The following is a 20,264-nucleotide window of genomic DNA, read 5'->3' as shown; positions in this document are numbered from 1 at the left end:
GAACAGTCTCGCTTCTATTGGCCAGCGCTCCAACAAGCTTCTAAATTACATACCAAGGGGCGGGACATCTCTAAGCACCAAAACAGAGCCGGCCAGCCAGCCAATCAGAGCAGACTGGGCTCTGGTTTAGACAGAGGGTGAAAAGAGGTGCTGCAGCACAGGCAGTATGCGAACAATAAAGAGCTATCTGAACATTAAAGCAGGGAGACACTATACACTAACATCAACCTGAAAATAAGCAGAATATGTCCTCTATAGAAACAGAAGTGGGAAATGAAATTTATTCTGTATATTTGATGAGATTCAAATGTAAATTCATAGAAACTTGATTAAATGAGGCCCAATGTCCTCCTCCATGACCCAGAATGCATTGCAGCTGCATGTGACTGTGTTCAGTCTGCAGCAGGAGAGAGGAGACTCTTGTTTACAGCTGAGAGCAGACATACATGATGAGACGGAGAGAATGAAACATCACTTTCATGTTATTGTGGCTCACAATAATACTGCACAGCTCTCTCTCTCTCTCCCTCCCTCCCTCCCTCTCTCTCTCCCCCCGCTCTCTCTCTCCGGATAAAACCGAGTGTTTCCGAGAGCGTGCGAGCTGCCTCCTTGCAAGCAGCCATAATTGGGATTATTCAGGAATAATTCGCCTAATCCAGTCGCCTTGTTTTTCTTTTCCCCCTTTTTCTTTTGTCAAATCGTGATTTCGACAGCGTGATGGCGACGTGAATGTGGATTTGTCAGACCACGGAGGCTGCATTATTTTTTATTGTGGACTATAATAAGATGTCGCTGGAAAAACAAAGACTGCATATGAACAGTTCGGGGTAAATACCTTTTTCATTTTGACTGAAAGATGGGAAATAGAGTGGTTTGGAGGCTGTTTTCTGCGTGGACTAATTGCACCACCAGCCAATATACATGCCAAGACCATTCATTTAGGGGATGCGCGATATTTTTTTCCTCCTCTCTAACGTTTGTGGGTGGGTTATTATAAGCATTGAAAATCTGACATCATTTGGATATATGTGAACACAACAAGCTATGGTTTTTTTTCCCCTTGTAAATCGCGTTTCTGTTTCTAAGCCTTCTGGAAATCCACCTTCGACGTGATGCCACATAGAAACCTGTTTTCTCGGATGATATTCAGACACAAATGAACACATCCCTGTGACTGAGAAAGGGTGGCGGATGTTTTTCTGTGCCACAGTCCTCACCCCGGATTGTCTGATCAGCTGTTGATTTTGTTTTTTTTACCATTACCTTTATTATAAGACTGCTGTATGTGGCTCGGTTTGCGATGGATTTATGCATAACAGGTGTTGTTTGAGAGCACAGCAGGGGAACATGAGGCTTTATTATGTGCTTTTCTCTCGGTTTAACAAGCAGTGAAACAAAGCGACCGGGATCCGTTTTCTGTTTCTTTTTTGCCTTGAGAGAAGAGCCGATCCAAAAAAGATGAGGGGATGAAAGGTAGGTTATCATATGGATCACACACACACACACACACACACACACACACACACACACACACACACACACACACACACACACACACACACACACACACACACACACACACACACACACACACACACACACACATCAGGGGTGATTTTGACACCTGTTCATCTGTTTTTCACTCTGTCAGGCCTAGCTGACATGGCAGCCATCTAATCAGGTGAAATGATATTTGTCAAGGTGGCAGAGGGCTGTTATGTATGGGCAGAAAAATAAGCCCTCAGTGACAGAACATCATATTGTTTTTCATGGCCTACATAGACAAGGCCCACCCAGACAAGCACACCACGGTTCATCATCATTTCTTCGTCTGTGAATGAGTTTTTTTATAACGTGAAGCTGCATTTTTGTCTTTTTTTTTCAATGAATTCTTAATCCTGGCTCCTCGCTGAGGCCTGGTGTGTGCTAACCACGATGTCAACTTTCTCCTGTTGACTCAAATATCACACAGTAGGCCTATACGATGATAGAAAACAACAAATGGCTGCCTGCTCTGCCATATTTGTTATGTGCTGTGAATGGTACACCCTCCTGCCTCTCTCTCTCTCACACACACACACACACACACACACACACACACACACACACACACACACACACACACACACACACACACACACACACACACACACACACACGGAGCAGAAAGCATAAAATGTTCTTTGCTCATTTACAACATCTCTGTTTGTTGGACATGCCCAGTGTTGGTTGTCTGCTCCATCCTCCCCCCCTCCCATCGTACACCCCCATGCATTCACTCAAACACCCACACTTGCACAAAGTATGTGAGCGGTTGTATCTTAGCAACGGGCAAGGTAATTACTGAGAGAGCCAAGGAGCTGGCATGCTGTAGAGCTGCTGATCTGATCCCAGCCGCGGAGGAACAGGAAGGCAAAGATTTCCACAGTGTTGCCCAACACAGCACTTCAATATATGCATGCTGCTTAATGTAAGTTTCCGTTTAACAAGCATCTTGGTTTTTTTTCATGCCTCAAAGTGTGTGTGTGTGTGTCTGTGTTCGCAGGTGGCGAGGTTGTGGACAAAGAGGAAAAAAGATGAGTCTGTCATGTAGAAAGGATCCTCACGGCCTCTCCTTGTAGAAGCCGTTTGGAGAGGGCGGGTTTGTAGCGTTTATAACAAAATAAAAAAAGGGCCCCGAAACCAGGAAGGTGATACAATGGCCAACCAGAGCTTCGCCATCGATGGCCCGGGCAGCTTGCTGGCTGTGCTGGCCTCTCAGAGCGGCATGTCTAGGGGAGGCAGCAGCAGCAGCGGCGGCGGTGGCAACAGTGGCGGAATCTCCACCACAGATGTGTCCGCCTACTTTAAGCTGGTCTTCTTGGGTCTGATCATCTGTGTCAGCCTGGTGGGCAACCTCTTGGTGTCGCTGCTCGTGCTGCGGGACCGGACACTTCACAAGGCGCCCTACTTCTTCCTGCTGGACCTGTGCCTGGCCGACGCCGTCCGCTCGGCCGCCTGCTTCCCCTTCGTGCTGGTGTCAGTGCACAACAGCTCAGCCTGGACCTACAGCGCCCTGAGTTGTAAGGTGGTGGCTTTCATGGCGGTGTTGTTTTGTTTTCACGCTGCCTTCATGCTGTTTTGCGTCGCCGTCACCCGCTACCTTGCCATCGCCCACCACCGGTTCTACGCCAAGCGCATGACCATCTGGACCTGCGCCGCCATCATCTGCATGGTGTGGACTCTGGCCGTGGCCATGGCGTTCCCTCCGGTCTTTGATGTGGGGACGTATAAGTTCATCCGTGACGAGGATCAGTGCATCTTCGAACACCGCTACCTGAAGACCAACGACACCCTGGGCTTCATGCTCATGCTGGCCGTGGTGGTGCTGGCGACCCACGGCTTCTACGCCAAGCTGCTGCTGTTCGAGTACCGGCACCGCAAGATGAAACCGGTCCAACTGGTGCCAGCCATCAGCCAGAACTGGACCTTCCACGGTCCCGGAGCGACAGGGCAAGCCGCGGCCAACTGGATCGCAGGGTTCGGTCGCGGCCCCATGCCTCCGACTCTGCTCGGCATCCGTCAGAATCTACACAATCAACACCGGCGGCTGCTGGGGATGGAGGAGGTGCGGTCGGAGAGGCGGCTGGGCAGGATGTTCTACACCATCACCCTGCTCTTCCTGGTCCTCTGGGCGCCCTACATTGTGGCCTGCTTCTGGAGGGTGTTCGTCAAGTCCTGCACCATCCCCCAGCGGTACCTCTCCATCACGGTGTGGATGAGCTTCGCCCAGGCTGGAGTCAACCCCATCTTCTGCCTCCTGCTCAACGAGGACCTGAGGAAAGTGCTAAGGGCTCACCTGCCCACCTATTGGAGGACTAAACAACACCTGCCCCAGGACGAGGCCTACTGCATCATGTGATCCGATACACCGAAGAGAATGGTTCAGGGTTTTAAAGAAAGAAAGCGAGGATTTGAAGTGATGTAACGCATCTTGGCTAAGTGTCTGTTTTGCACAACGAAATCCGATTTTTGCCAACGATTGCAGACGCGTTATTAAGAATGTTTGAATAGAGGTTTGACTAGAGGGGGGGCGATAACGACAGAGCCCTGCTTTAGTTTCTGATGATGATTAATCAGTAGGAAAAAGATCACAACTATCACCGCTCCGACTAAGTGTGACAGATGCCATTTTAAAATAATGTTGCCTTATTTCAGCGGGACACGCCCCAGAGCTTTCCTGAGTTTGTGTCACACGAGGCACAAAACAGACAAAACCCTTGAATAAAATGTGCTGCAGACTTTTGAAAGTGTTGATCAGAGCGTTACTAACTCTGAAACACATCGAGGAACTTAAAGGGGTCTGAACGGATTAGTAGACCACCCCGGACGCCTTTTCATGTAATTCAAATGGAGACTGCAGAATATCAGATAGACCCAATAACCTTGGAAACGTTTAAATAGCCGTCGTGGACCCGAGGAGCCCCCGAACATGCTTGATTTTTTTGGACTTGATTTAGGGCGTGTCAGGTTTTCTTTGTATCATAAAAAAAAATTGCCTGTTTTTCCTTTTATTTGTAAACTATACATGTTAAGCAGATGACACTATTTTGAAATATGACTTGATTTCATATTGTACAGACTGTACGGGAATGTCCATTCCTGCTTGTGTGTTTTTATATAGCATTTGTGTGTGTGTGTGTGTGTGTGTGTGTGTGTGTGTGTGTGTGTGTGTGTGTGTGTGTGTGTGTGTGTGTGTGTGTGTGTGTGTGTGTGTGTGAGAGAAGAAAGTGTGTGTGAGAAGAAAGGAGGGGATATAATGATGATAGAATAGGTTCCAGTAATATTGAGTCAATATGAAAAGCAGCCTCATCTTGGTGTCTCAAAAACCGTGCAAAAATTGAACAATATTCAAATGGAAATGTATCCTTTAAATGGATTTCCGTAAAATGTATTCTGATTTTCGAGCAAATGTGAAGTATGAAGGATTATGAATAATTACAAAGCATCACAAACAGGCCGGGAGGATTTAATGACTTGAATGATGATGTAAATGTAAAAAAGAAAATTAGCAAACGATGATCTTGGGAATGTTTTACTGTTATGCGAACAAAAAAATGAAGGAATGAAGTGGCCCTTGAAGGGAACTTGAATGTTATAAGGCCCCCCAGACAACATAACTGTCATAATTTCCTGGATTTTAAAATCTTAAAAGGCTGGATACGACCACAGAGAAGTTTGTTGTGTGGAAAACCGGCTACATGACGTTGTCTCAAATTTAAGGTTCATGTAATACAAGTGTCAGACCTACAGTATGTTAGGCATAGATATGTTTGTGCAGTCAATTTTCTAAATGTGGACACTTTGCACAGCATACTGTATTAGCATGCATTCCACTGCATTTCATAGATTCAAGACTTGGGGGGTTACAACCTGTACAGATGTTGATATAAATGGGAGGACGAAGTGAAACGTGAACCGAGGTTCAAACTTTTTACGTCTGGCATTCCTTCGCGAGATGATATTCTGTAACTGTACAGTTTAACTGAGGTGGTTCTTTTGCCCACTCATCAATAAAGACTCTACTTTTGATGCATTTTGAGTATGAGATGCCCATATATGGACACGTCTGGATTATTACTTCCTGTTTGCATTCGAGGTACGTTTGAGACAAATCTGCATGAAATCTACAGGTGCAAATGTGCTACAACGGCCCAAAATACTTCCATTAAGAGAAATGATGCAAATATAAGAACAAAAGTGCAAATTCACTTTTTTAATTACTAAAGCGCTATATTTCTACCTTTATAATTAGCTTCTAGTAAACACTGCATGTTGTGAAACGTTTTACCTACCTTTTACCCTACTTTCCTCACTCTAATGGTTTTAGATTTTTTTAGTTAGAAGTTTAAAATAAGGTTTTTAAGAATTGACAGTTAATATCCCACTGGTGAATGAAACGACTAAATTTCATCACGCCCAACATTAGCCGCCTTTAGCTTAGCGGAGGTGACGTGAAGTCATGTGACCGTGCTGTAGTTCCTTTATAGCCCAACATTAGCCGCCTTTAGCTTAACGGAGGTGATGTGAAGTCATGTGACCGTGCTGTAGTTCCTTTATAGCCCAACATTAGCCGCCTTTAGCTTAACGGTGGTGACGTGAAGTCATGTGACCGTGCTGTAGTTCCTTTATAGCCCAACATTAGCCGCCTCTAGCTTAGCGGAGGTGACGTGAAGTCATGTGACCGTGCTGTAGTTCCTTTATAGCCCAACATTAGCCGCCTCTAGTTTAGCAGTGGTGACGTGAAGTCATGTGACCGTGCTGTAGTTCCTTTATAGCCCAACATTAGCCGCCTCTAGCTTAGCGGAGGTGACGTGAAGTCATGTGACCGTGCTGTAGTTCCTTTATAGCCCAACATTAGCCGCCTCTAGCTTAGCGGAGGTGACGTGAAGTCATGTGACCGTGCTGTAGTTCCTTTATAGCCCAACATTAGCCTTTAGCTTAGCGGTGGTGACGTGAAGTCATGTGACCGTGCTGTAGTTCCTTTATAACCCAACATTAGCCGCCTTTAGCTTAGCGGTGGTGAGGTGAAGTCATGTGACCGTGCTGTAGTTCCTTTATAGCCCAACATTAGCCTCCTTTAGCTTAGCAGTGGTGACGTGAAGTCATGTGACCGTGCTGTAGTTCCTTTATAGACCAACATTAGCCTCCTTTAGCTTAGCGGTGGTGAGGTGAAGTCATGTGACCGTGCTGTAGTTCCTTTATAGCCCAACATTAGCCTCCTTTAGCTTAGCGGTGGTGAGGTGAAGTCATGTGACCGTGCTGTAGTTCCTTTATAGACCAACATTAGCCTCCTTTAGCTTAGCAGTGGTGACGTGAAGTCATGTGACCGTGCTGTAGTTCCTTTATAGCCCAACATTAGCCTCCTTTAGCTTAGCGGTGGTGAGGTGAAGTCATGTGACCGTGCTGTAGTTCCTTTATAGCCCAACATTAGCCGCCTTTAGCTTAGCAGTGGTGAGGTGAAGTCATGTGACCGTGCTGTAATTCCTTAATAGACCAACATTAGCCGCCTTTAGCTTAGCAGTGGTGAGGTGAAGTCATGTGACCGTGCTGTAGTTCCTTTATAGACCAACATTAGCCGCCTTTAGCTTAGCAGTGGTGAGGTGAAGTCATGTGACCGTGCTGTAGTTCCTTGAAAAGTCATTATCCTGTTGAACTAAACTAAGTATCATACACGTTTGTTTGAGACTGGTCAGGGAACCAGAGGATGCTAAGTTCAGGGTCGACCTTCAGATAATATAAATCATCAAACCGTCCTTGTTGGTCTTTCCAGTTACTTAGTTTCTCTTTAAACTGTGAGGAAGAAAACAAATATATAGCAAGGTCATTGAGATGTGTCACTAAAACAGAGAAGTAAAGTAACAATACTCTGTGCAACCTTGAGCGGAAACACTGTGTAGTCTGATGAGCTGCACTCATCATACATAATGTTCACAAGCTCAAAACTTCCACCTATTTTTCCCTCTCCAACTACAATAATAATAATAATACAAATAATGACTTTTTATAAGATTTCCACTTTTAATTGATTGTTTGTCTTCCTCCAGCACTGAAATAATTATTTCAGAATAGATATAAAGGAGGAACTAAGGAGCTGAAAACGTATTTCCTATTGACTTGAAATGGTGCATATATAAATCATGCAGACTGCCATGATACATTCTGGTTTTCTGAATGTGTTTTTGGTTGTGTGGTTAACACAAGCTAAAGAGATTTTATTATGACTATTTACTTTTGTCCAATTTCAGAGATATAAGGTGGAAAAAAAGGACCAAGCACAGCTGACAGTTAGAGTAGTTTATTCTGTATGTGCATTAAATAAATTATATTAATCTGCATTAACTGAATACACAAACACACGTAAAGATAAGTACAAACACATACTTAGAAACACACTTCGTCTTGTGGGAGGAGATCAATTGGATTTGCAGAGTCATGCACAAGGTCTCGAATGCAAACAGGCATTTGCAGGAAGCAAACAAGGTGTTTTTCACTACACTTGATTACACTGCCGGAGTAACAGTTACATAAAGAGTGATCTAGATCTATGTCAGAGTGAGACGGGGTTGTTCTTTATCCGGAAGATAACAATGCATCCTCTGCACAGGAATTCAGTCACATCCCTCAAGTCAGAGGTTAGCCATGACACATGCATGGGAGTCTTTCTTTCTGCATCGAAAAGCTGCAGGAGTAGGAGGACTGACACACACACACACACACACACACACAGACACACACACACACGTTACCCAATCCCTTGAATTTATACAACCACCTACACAGCACGGTGTTTATCTGATTGCACTTGTCGTTACATTAATCGATTAATAGAGCGGTGCAGGAATGAGGCCTAAACCAGGGAATGAGTTAGCATTTAGCACAAGGTTAGCACGTGGTGAAGTCAGCAGTTTCTTTCGAATGTCTTTTCGGTTTTAGAAGCTTGAAATAAGGTCTGTGGTTGAAACAAGCTCTACGACATAAAATCCGTTAGTAAATAACGCACTGCTGAATGAAAAAAACGGAGGTTGCTAACACAAGAAATGAGTCAGCATTTTACCACTTGTTCCCTCGTCTGGAAATCAATGTTTTTTTTAACATGCTTTTGTTTAATAACCCACTGCTAAATTCTGAAGCTTCAATTCATCTTGAAAAACAGAGTCTAAAGTGTCTAAATGAGACGACTAAACGTCATCACGCTCAACATTAGCCACCTTTAGCTTAGAGGTGGTGACGTGAAGTTCCTCTATAGCTTTACGTTAGCGTTTTACGTTTGCATTTAAGCTTCAAAAATCATAAGGGGGCGTTGATATGTGAAGAATATTCCTAGAAATCACGTCAGTTTTGTAGGAATATTCTACATGTTAGCCACAGAGCTTATTTTGCAATATTCCAGAATGAAATGGAATAATCCCATTGGTTTTGATAAGGAACCAGGGAGATGGTAACTGCATCCCAGCACCACTCTATATTCCATCTTCCAGTGAAAATCTACACACTTGTTATCGGACGGGTGAGCAGCGGCAGGTCGTTCTGTACGCAGTGGATGGAAGAATAGTTTTTTTTTAATCATTCATTGGAGGAGGGTTAGGTCACTTCTGCTCGCGCCTCCAGATGATCACCATGCCGGTGGAGTCGGCGGACGCCAGCAGACTCTCGTCGCAGTTGAAGCTGACGTCGAGCACCGGACCGCCGTGCCCCTGCAGCTTGTTCACGATCGCCTTCGTGTTTCGCTCCACGTCGAAAAAGTAGACGCAGGCGTCCTCGCTGCCGGTCACTGTGTGGGGGAATCAGAAAGTCAGGAATATTAAGAGAAATTTAAATGACGGAGAGAAAAATGAATGATGGAATGGATATATAGACAATAATTTTGTTTTGGAAATAGGTTCTTCAATTATCTTCACTTTTTAAACTTATCATGTAAAGTCAACTATATGATTATTGAGTTTTCACCATTTTACAAATAAAAAAATATATATATATATTATGTAAGCATACTTCTAGACATCCAGAAATAATCTAAACCTTTACTTAATATATAAACACAAATATATTTATAAATATTATATGACAAAAATATTAAAATAATTAAATTTAAAAAATAAATGAAATAAATAAATAATTAAATAATGAAATGGATGAATAAACAATCTGATAAAAAAACAATATTATAATAATTAAAAAAATAAACATTGAAAAAAATAAACCTGGTAACATTCATTTTAACCTACATTATAATTAAACAGATACAAGAAACTTTTAGACCTATATTTAAGGCGTTAAAGTAAAGACTTACAGAAACACTGCAGCTTCTAAACAATCCCAATAAACAGAATGAAATCTGTTGTGTGCACAACAGATTTCCCATTCCTCAGGTGTCTCTTTGTGCCCTTTTCTTTTTAATTAATGCAAGAAATCTTGTTGTTAAACCTCAGCTTCTTTTGTAAGAATGAAATAACAACACATCGCTCACTGAAGACTCTCGAGAGGTGCCACAAACCTGATAATTTAAACACCGACAGACTCGATTGTAAATGAACTGTTGATTGTGAGAAATAATTAAAAGGTGAGGAAAGTCGAGTCAGGTGAAGCTCAGAGGAAGAGCGGGGTGACATACGACTCATGCAAACAAAAGACTCTTCAACAATTGATTAAACTCTAGGAATAATTAAACAGCTTTGTTAACATTTGAGTGCTTTTTCCTGGGAGTGCAGACCTTGCATATTCTTCAAGGTATTTGTGCAAAGTGTCAGACAAAAATTGGCCTAGACTATTTTAACTTAAGTGATATATTATTTGTAGAATTCATTTTCAGTGGTGGCTAAGTAGGACTGTGGAAAAAAGCTTTTTATGTAACAGAATATTCTCCTTCCAACCATGTGTTGGAGTTTAGCCGTTACTAAACAGCGTTTTCACTGCTGTCAATAAAACTGTTGGCTCCAAACAAAGGGAGACACACTGCTGTTCAAACAAGACAGTTAAGCTGCACCATAAATCACATTTATACAACCAGAAAAGACATTTCCCCTCCATTTGAAGCTTCATTCATAGAACTGAATACAAGAGTTGAATGTAAAGTTATCACCTTAAAAATACCACAAGAAATTCTAAATCCCTTTAGAGTACCCCAAAGTTTTATGTTAGAAGTATATAGTAACCAGAAAGCGGCCATTTTTGTAGTCCAGGTGGGCTGATTTGGATGAATTTTGAAGTTTTATGGGACTCAAAACTGTCATTTATGATCCTTAAAATGTCAGAAATTGATCCTCAATATGTCCCTCAAATATCACAACAAATTTCTCTAGCTATGTAGCGATTGGCTACATATGCTAATTAATGCTAACTTCTGCTAATTGTGCACATTGCCCAAAACATGCAAGTTAGCATCCTGCAGTTTCTACGTGCTGGGTACTATACATTTCTAATGTAACACTTTGGGGTACTCAGCATTTCCAGGTTCAATTCGGTTTCGATTATGTAGATAAACACTTAAAACCACCAAACGAAGTCATAAAATCACTTAAAAACACACTAAAGCTACATTTCGGTTGCCTAATCGGTTAAATTCTGCTCTTAAGGGTTTTCTATTTTGCATATCTTCTCCTTATGCTATGTAGCCTGCAGCATATAATAAGCGTTGGTCTAATTTTATTATACTTATATATCAGAGCTGGAGCTCAGAGGGGTTTCTTACCCACACAGGCCCCCTGTCTGAAGGACATGAGGGGGCAGAAGATGCTGTGGACGTGCTGCGAGCCGTGCTGGATCGGGAAGCTCCTCTTCAGCTGCAGCGTGCCGTCGTTATCCACAACCCTGCAGACACAAAGAGGGCAGAACTGATCAGAACCAAGGACATTATTAAATATATACTCAGATTCAAGGCTTTACTTTATTAGGTAGGGATGTCACAATACCAGATTAATTGTTAGACACTAAAACCTGTGAAATTCCACACATTTCTATACAATGTTGATGCTAAGGTGGAAAAAAAATACAATAAATCAAATGTACTCTCCTTATTTACTATTTGCATGCTGTTTTTTGTGAGCAAAGTAAACAAATCCTTCAAAACATGCCGTAATTTAGCATCAGAAAATTAGCTTTATTCAGGGAAAGATTTGAATGTGTGTTCCATCTCAGAATAAAATTAAATAAAATTAAATACAATAATATAATAAAAAATGAGTATACAAACACAAGAAGTTAAAAGAGGAATGTGCAGTCAATCAAATCAAATACAAAATGGAAAAATAGGTATAAATAAAGTCCTGTGAGGTACAAAAAGAGTCAATTGTTTGAATAAATACAATTTTCTCTTTGAGTTTCTCACATAAATCCACATTTTACAAAATACATTTAAACACATCATCATAACGGGATAGTTTACCTTCACCCAACGCACATTTTCACTGAATAGAGCTTGAACGTTTCATAATGTAAATCACTGCAACCTCTGTTAGCATTAGCTCCGTGGTGTAGCCAAGCAGGACTACCCAGAAAACATCTGAAAATGCTTTTCTATTCAAATAAACCATTATTTTCTCTGATTTATATCAAATTAAAGTGAATTTCTCCGGGTTTTTGACTGATTTGAGGAACTTTAATGGACATTTTTCACTATTTTGTGACAAATGATGAATCAATAAATCTAGAATATAATCTGCAGATGATTTAGTATGACATACTAAAGCCGTACCGTAGAATAAGCTGTCGGTAAATGTCCAGCCCCCCCCCCCCCCCACCCACCCACACTGACCTGTAGAGCAGCAGCTTGTTGACGCAGGCGTTGATGAGCAGCGAGGGGTCTCTGGCCTCGCGGCTGATCCAGGAGCGAGCAGAGATGCTGCAGATGGAGCTGCCCTCGCTCACCACCAGACGCTTGGCTTTGGTCAGCTTCCCTATAGGAGGGGGGGGGGTGCAGAAACAGCAGAGACCGGCAGTGATACTTCCATCCTCTCAAGCACAGACATGAGGATTCAAACACTGATCAGAATTAGGGATACAGGCTAGGGGAATAGCAGGAACTGGATAAAAAAATGATGTATTTATTAGAAATGAAAGATGTTCAGACTCTTATTATTGCCGAGGTGCGTAAATAGACACAGTTAGAGCAAAAGAGGAGTAAGAAAATAGAACTGTTATTATAACAAAACAGAGAAATGTATTTTATATTGCCTAGTTATAACTCCAGAGTAAAACAAAACCCTTTGTGAGCTTATTGTACTCGTTTACATGACTAAAAACACCTCAACACAACTTAAAGTAAGTCTCATTCAATAATAAATCACAGCTTAATGACTAGGGCTGCCAGATCTGAACAAAAAAGAATATAAGCCATTATATTATATTTCATTTAGCTGACGCTTTTATCCAAAGCGACGTACAGTAAGTGCAATAAACCATAAAGATAGAAAGTTAGAACAGCTATAAAAATGCAGATATATTGGCTTCAATTAAGCAAAGCCATTATTAGTGCAGGTGCATTAGCTTCAAATGGGCTTAAGCTCTTTGAATGCTGCAATTTTTATTAGTTTTTTGTTGAGTTTAACGGTCAAGGTGCAGGCGACACTTATTAGAATAGTATTCACATCATTCAGATTTTTTAAGAGGACAAACAAAGATGTTGTATAAAGTCTCTATACTGTTTTTATCCCGGGAATTCTCTGAGATATTTTCACTGCGATAACGGCAATCAGGATAATGGAAATGTGGGACTAACTCTGCAGCCTTCTTTGAGGTGCACAGGTGACAGATGTTTCTTGCGTACCTGTGGCCATGTCGAAGAGGAAGGAGAAGATGCTCCCTCGGTCGTCTCCCGCCCACAGGATCCTCCCCGGAGCGTCGAAGGAGAGAGAGAGCACCCGGCCCGTCAGCTTGCTGCAACCCCCCTTCACCTTCTTCCCCGTGGAGATGTTCACCACCTGCAGGTGATGCTTGCTGTTCCCCACCTGCAACCCAAAGGGAGGACTTTGATCAGTCGTTCTTAGTATATATATATATACTGAGGAACTGACGGGGAGCACTGTGACACTAGAGAATGTCATGGGTTTTTGGTAAATAGTAAATATTTCTTGGATCTGTTGAACAATCATCAGACCGTTATTGATTCAATTGGAAAAATTGGGACGCAATAATGGTCAAATGCAACATACGTGTCGACATACTATTCTGAACTCTTCAGTTTTATACAAATCTAATTCTAAAGGCCAAAGAAAAAATCAGTGTCTCTTCAAAACATCTGGAGATGAATGTATTATAGCTCAGATTCTGTTCTGCATTTACACTGCCATAGTATTTTAGGTCCCTGAACCAAAACCTTGAAATTGGAGGACTCAACGAAGAGCTATTGCTTTGTTCAACTGAGTGTGTTTTCTGATACCTTGTCTTTGTCAGTCGTCTGTATTGATATTAAAGGACATCAATTTAATATAAAAATCCAGCGTTTTGAGTGCTGGAAAACAATTGATAGAACATCTGTCAAAGGAATTGCATCATCAAGGCATGAAGATGTACATCAGGGTTTTCTAGAAAAATAGAGTGTGAGGGCGCCCGTATACAAGATTTCACATTAAACAATTACTAACATTAGACTTGTGCATAATGAACCAAAAAATAATATATCAAAAAGGCATCGCTGCATCTCCTAGCTCAAAGAATTTCCACTTTAGGCCAACATGTTTAAATGAAATCAAACAGGGTCAATGTATTTCAAACAAAATAATAAATAAAATATATGGTTTTTAAAATCAAAATGGGACTGATTTTAAAATGTTATTCCCTGATTATTTTTAATCCTTTATAACTGCATTAATCTCAGTTATAGAGCCATCTTTGTCTAATTCTTCACTCCTATGTTTAACTCTGTAATCCAACAGAAAGCCTCTTCTGTTCAGGCAGAAAAAACTAACAAAACCAGGAAATAAAAACAGCATTCATCCCTCTATAATACTACTGCTTGTTGTGCTGTTTAAACACAAAAATCCATCTCCCTCAAGTTCCATTTAATGAGCCGTAAACGGACTCTGCTTTCATTCCTCATTCTGCTCATCAGTTTAAGTGTTTGTCATTGGAAAAAGCAACTTAATTATCCGGGACATTTAGCACTTTTGTTTGGCTAACAAAAGATGACATTCTATTGTGGATCTGAATCAATGTCTGTCTTCACACTGCAGGCATTCAGCTGCTGGGAGGGACGTGAAAAGCTCTACCTCTGCATGCTTTACTGGGTTCTGATACAGGGTTTTGTCTAAACCGGTAACAGGGTTTCTGCTCTATCTTACTGTCGGCCCTCAAACCAAAATGCAGATTTCCCCCGTAAAATATTAAAGTGATGCCAGAAAACAATCTCTCTGTTGGTCAGAAAGGGTTTAATGAGTCCAGAGATATGGAGATGGGGTCAGATGTCTGGTCAGACGGCAGAGACAGCTTACGGAGAATAAATAGGGGATGGATGTCCGGTGGGTCTGCCGGGGGGACGAGTGGCAGGCAGCAGGCTGACACTGAGACTGAGATTTCTGATCCTTTCTTTACTCTCCTGGAGAGGATGTAAGGAAACCGGAGCTCTGGATTTACTTTATTTGAGGTGCAATATATGACTCAGCAGCTTTAGGACATGAAGACACTATTACTTTCAGCTTCGCTCTGATGCAGGATTTTCACCTGATAGTGGGCGGGGCCTAATTTTGAGATTGATAATAGATGAATGACTAACTCACCACGGTCAGGTTGTTGTTCATGGGCTGGAAGGTGCAGCAGAGCAGCTCGCTGGACTCGGGGTCTCGGACCTCTCGGATGCACCGCCCATCCCCGGTGTTCCAGATCCGCAGCGTCCCGTCCAGAGAAGTGGACACGATGATGTCGTTGCTCAGGGACCAGGCGAAGTCCGTGACGGGACCGGCGTGACCTTTTAGGGTCACCTTCACGCTGGGGGGGGACGGGGACAGCGTCATGATGGACAGCGTCCCGTCCAGAGAGCAGCAGGCCAGCAGGTGCTTATCGTCGTTGGCGAACTGCAGGCGGGGAACTAAGAGGGAGGAAGAGGGAGGGAATTAAAGGGATAGATTGGGTTTTAAGGAGGGGTGCATGAAGTGATTCTCCTCGGACTTCGTTTTAATTGTCACATTTATCCATAAATATATAGCAAGTATCTTTGCAGTCCTAAGAGCAATTAACATGTGACCAAAAATACACGTATAAACCCGAAAATCAATATTATATGACTGAATTTGGGGTTGAATGAGGTACTTCTCCAGAGTCTGAAACTGGGGGGGAAACAGGAGAGGAAGAGAGGGGGACATAAAGAATGAAATGAAGGGTATTTCTCCTCAGATGTTTGTAAAATCAAAACTACACAGATATATATATATATGTAGAAACTTCCAGTACATGACTCCTTTAAAGAGCCTGGGGAAATCTGGGATGTATGAGACAGTCCTCCATCGTATTAGCAGTAGCAGTTTAATAATTATGAGTAAAAACTACCAGCAGAGTCTACATGTTGGTCGAAGATGTGGTGCATGCCGGCGAAGGCGTAGTTTTCACTCAGAGTCGTGTCTCCTGCCATCGCCCGGCTGGCCTCCGCCACCGAGGTCGGCACCAGGCTGCCCGGGGGCCTGCGGGGGAAATAGAAAACACACAATTGAATAAATAAGAATAAACTCAAGCTGAAAATGCTCTGTGGTTGATTGGAGAATTTGAGTCGACTGGGAACAGCTTTACTCGGCTTATGATAATTAAATCTGACTTCTTAACGTCCTTAATAATTCACTAAATAACAGAGATTTTTAGGATTACTCAGTGAAACCAAACCAGTAATACAACCAGCAAATCCAAATAAACACAACGGCTCAAAGGAGAAATAAAATGAAGACAATAAAACGCTTGCGATGATCAGGGAGCAGCTGAATGCAGGCGGAGGATCTCTGCGTTTACCTCTCGTCGTACACGGCTCGGTTCATCTGGGCCTGTATTTGGTAGGAGCCTCTGCTGACGGACCGGCGGTGACCTCGGGCCCCTTGAGAGCGGGGGTCCTCCTCAAAGTCCTGCAGGAGGGGGGGGGGGAGGGAGGGGAGAAAGAACCTCGTAGGAGTCAGTGAAAGTAAACACCAAAAACACACCAACAATAACTCTGTGCATTAATTATCATGCATTTTGAATTAAATGGTATTAATTAGAGGGCAATTCCAGCCACTTCAACCAAGCTGCTCAGCTTTAGTGTGTACGGCAACCAAAGTGTTGCTTGCTGCTGACTAATTAAACTAAAAAGTGAGCTAAACATGTCTTACAAACAACCGACAAGTCACTAACAAACACACTGTGGTTTGTAGAATGTACTTATATTTGTATATGTACCTTTTAGTCTTTATTTGTATTGTATTCTATGACTAATGTGTTCTTTCTTCTCTATATTTAATTAGTGAGCTAATCTTTATTATTGCATAAGTTTTGTTTACCTCCTCTAACACTATTTTGCAAACAGGACGCGACAGGTTCGAGATAACTTCTACTGAATGCTGAAAACATAGAAACTGAAAAGGAAAAGGTGGTAGCAACCTGTCAATCACAAGGTAGCCCCGCCCTCTTGTGTAGTGTAATCAAAATGGGAACATCATTTACGAATTAAAAATGGTGCTGTATTAAAAGACTTTAAACTACAGATTAAGATCAGGAAAAAGTGAAATAGAAAATCAAGTGGAAATTAATCATTTTCTTCCTAGACTTCTATACAACCCGACTCCTTCTTGAAACAGACATGCTGTATATGTTCTGAAGCAAGACGCATCAGAATACTATATCACATTATTTAGTATGTCTGTTTTTTCCTGAAAAACTAAGTGCATTCATATTTTTCTCGTAGATTTCTAAACAAACAGATTTTGTTAAATGGACGTGTATATCATTTTGAAGCATGACGCATTAGAATATTATCTTTTATCATTTGCTAGGTACATTTTTATCTGGTTTTTAGATGAGATTATATGCACTCTATGCTCCTAAAATAGGACATTATTTAGTATTTGCATCCCACACTGTGTTTGTTAGTGAATCGCAGCGCATATATTAAACACCTTTTGCTTGTTTGTTAAGTTTTGGCAGGAAATTCGCTCCATACCGGCCTTCCAGATGGCTCTCGTATGTTGAATCCTATATTTTCAGATACTCTTTTATATCTCCTTTTCCCAATTACTACAGACCCCCCCACCCCCCCTCTCTCCTGCTATTCTGTCTCCTCTGCCCTGTCTGTTTCTTTGGGTCTGACCTCCATGCGGTCCAGTGTGGTGCGGGAGCTGCGCACACTGCTGGCCCTGAAGCTGCTCTGCTCGGACAGGGGCCCGTAGCGCAGGGCCAGCAGCTGACTGCGCAGCCTCAGGTACTGCCTGCGCAGCCCTGGCTCAAAGCCACACTTGGCGTTCTCCCTGAGCAGCTGGCTGCGTCGGCGGATGTACTGAGTTCGGAACTGGGGGAACGTAGGCGTGCGGTAAGCATTGTACCTGCAGAGGGAGGAAGGGACACACACGGTGACTCATGAGTGATCCATAAGCAGTTACACGTCTGATTGGCTTTCCTCATCAGTGTGGGGTATTAAAAGCATGCTGCATGATGGAGTCTCACCTTGCGTCCACTGCCAGAACCTGCTGCCAAACTGCTGCCATTCCACAAGCAATCTGGGAAGAGAGGAGTCCACTGCCAGCGCAGATCCCTGTTGGAAAATAATCAATATTTAGGTCAAAAAGTACAGCAAATATAATCAGAAAGAGGTATTTCTTGACAAAGATTTTGCGCTGGTGTTTTTGTGCAACAAGAACACAGAAGGAGGAAAGATTCGTGGAAATATAAAAAACTAAAATGACTTTAACATAAATCTTTGTCATGGTAATGTCTTCCCAATCTCTGCATGACGTTTGCCAACCTTAATTATCTCGGTGATGGAAGTTCTTTCTGATCTACTGTAATAAATGCACTGGCTTTTTATGATATTTTTGGTACTTCACTTTAATGTTTTATGTATTTTAATGTTGTACCTTATATTTTGTTTTATTTCCATTTATATTTCACACACTATGTTGTCTTTTCATTTTGCTGTAATTGTCTACAATGTTGTTGTTTGTTTTTAATCTGTAAAGCCCCCTGACACAGAGTGTGTTTTGTGGTATTGGGCTATACAAATAAACTTTGATGCTTGCTTTTTTAAATATAATGTAAAAAAATAGTACAACAAAACATGAATAATAGACAAAAAGCCCAATTACAAATAAAATACAAAAATAAATTAAAATATGATTTGTTTCTTTGATAATAGGAGCAGTATATTTTAATCAAAGTAAAGCATTTCAGTTTTAAATGTGGTTTTATTGTTAAATATGTGCAAAACTTATAATAAACCTTCTTTTGTAGGACATTTAATATCACATTTGTAGGGGCCAAAGGGTCAGTAAAACAAGACAAGAAAAGCACAGTATATACTAAAATATATAAGTTACAAACTAAGTTCAGAACATATTAAGAATGATATAAATTGTAAGCCAATCTGAATAAATACGGTTGTTTAAATGTTGTTATTTGATGTCACTGTTTCACATTCTTCTACTTTGATTACTCTTTCCAGGTTTAACACAGTTGAGCAGATGACAATATATCCAAATCTGGCAAAAATCTACCTCTTCTCTTCTTAATTGTGATGTTTTATAATGCATGTTCATGATTAATAAAGACAAATAACTGACAGTTCACCCCCATCCATAAAAAGCATTGAATCAGGTGATTCTGCAGAATAAAATCACCCCATTAGATCATTTGACGTGGTTCAACACCAGGAAATAATAGTTAAAGTGCAGTAAAACAGTCAAAAGGAGCTAAAAAAATAGTGTATTTGGTTTAGCATGAGACAGGAAGTAGCTTCTGACAGCTAACGCTAGCATTTTAGCCACAACATCAAATGCATTTTCCTCGCTTAAATGTCATTTCCACACAAATTCTCCAGTTGACATACATAGTCTATCATTAAACGAGTTTATACAGACAATACGGGATTGAATGGTTAAAATAAAATACAGAAACCCGGAGAAATAAGGGTGAAAACGGCTCACCTTCCTTAGCTTCTCTCCATCGCTGCCTCAACAGTCAGGTCACGTGACCCGCTAAGCCCCGCCCACTGACGAGGAGCTGCTGAAAATCTGATGATTCACAGCATCCGGATTTATTTCTACTTATTTATTTCTATTTATTCTTTGAGACAATGGGATGAAACTATTGCTAGTTGATCAGATAAGGAAACGCAAAAATATTTTAGGATACTCAATATATTATTAAAGTCTATATATTATGTTGAGTATTCTTGTGGTTCATGTTCTTTTTCTGTCTGTCTGTGTATGACCGTCCCTACCTACCTACCTACCTACCTACCTACCTACCTACCTACCTACCTACCTACCTACCTGCCTGCCTACCTACCTACCTACCTACCTACCTACCTACCTACCTACCTACCTACCTGCCTGCCTGCCTGCCTACCTGCCTACCTGCCTACCTACCTACCTACCTACCTACCTACCTACCTACCTACCTACCTACCTACCTACCTACCTACCTACTTATTCATAGTAACCTGACATTAAGACATAAGTAGTGGTAAAAATAAAATTGAAATAAAATATTGTACTTTTAAAAACAGAATTATTTAATTTCCAAATAATTCAAACAAAATATACATACAATAGATTGAAAAAAAT

General features: G+C 41.6%; 2 protein-coding genes across 3 annotated transcripts; one reads left to right on the top strand and one right to left on the bottom strand.

Moving 5' to 3' along the window:
• Nucleotides 1–610: 610 nt before the first annotated feature.
• LOC134880774 (probable G-protein coupled receptor 173) lies at nt 611–5,564 on the top strand. 2 transcript variants are annotated; one of them, XM_063907967.1, is made up of 3 exons: nt 611–827; nt 1,387–1,473; nt 2,546–5,564. In XM_063907967.1, the coding sequence occupies exon 3, from the start codon at nt 2,699–2,701 to the stop codon at nt 3,899–3,901; it is 1,203 nt and encodes a 400-aa protein (XP_063764037.1). In that variant the 5' UTR covers nt 611–827; nt 1,387–1,473; nt 2,546–2,698; the 3' UTR covers nt 3,902–5,564. The 2 variants fall into 2 exon arrangements, with proteins under 2 accessions (XP_063764037.1, XP_063763958.1); XM_063907888.1 differs by having other exon boundaries at nt 611–1,473.
• Nucleotides 5,565–7,821: 2,257 nt separating this feature from the next.
• On the bottom strand, nt 7,822–19,709 carry wdr13 (WD repeat domain 13). The gene is made up of 10 exons (XM_063888003.1): nt 19,623–19,709; nt 18,148–18,235; nt 17,795–18,026; nt 16,468–16,577; nt 16,018–16,148; nt 15,252–15,559; nt 13,304–13,484; nt 12,293–12,434; nt 11,231–11,349; nt 7,822–9,313 (listed from the first exon to the last, which is right to left on the bottom strand). Exons 2-10 carry the CDS (start codon nt 18,186–18,188, stop codon nt 9,129–9,131), a joined length of 1,449 nt encoding a protein of 482 aa, XP_063744073.1. The 5' UTR covers nt 18,189–18,235; nt 19,623–19,709; the 3' UTR covers nt 7,822–9,128.
• Between the last annotated feature and the right edge of the window lie 555 nt (nt 19,710–20,264).

Source organism: Eleginops maclovinus, chromosome 1 (genome assembly GCF_036324505.1).
Source record: "Eleginops maclovinus isolate JMC-PN-2008 ecotype Puerto Natales chromosome 1, JC_Emac_rtc_rv5, whole genome shotgun sequence".
Lineage (NCBI taxonomy): Eukaryota > Metazoa > Chordata > Actinopteri > Perciformes > Eleginopidae > Eleginops > Eleginops maclovinus.
The sequence above is the reverse complement of the archived record's forward strand: the minus strand, read 5'-3'. Positions and strand labels throughout refer to the sequence as shown.

Coding starts and splice junctions, on each gene's coding strand:
- LOC134880774 (XM_063907967.1), top strand. CDS start 2,699: ATGGCCAACCAGAGCTTCGCCATCGATGGCCCGGGCAGCTTGCTGGCT.
- wdr13 (XM_063888003.1), bottom strand. CDS start 18,188: ATGGCAGCAGTTTGGCAGCAGGTTCTGGCAGTGGACGCAAG. Junction 18,027..18,147: donor GTTCTGGCAGTGGACGCAAG/GTGAGACTCCAT, acceptor CTCCCTCTGCAG/GTACAATGCTTACCGCACGC. Junction 13,485..15,251: donor TGAACAACAACCTGACCGTG/GTGAGTTAGTCA, acceptor TTTGGGTTGCAG/GTGGGGAACAGCAAGCATCA.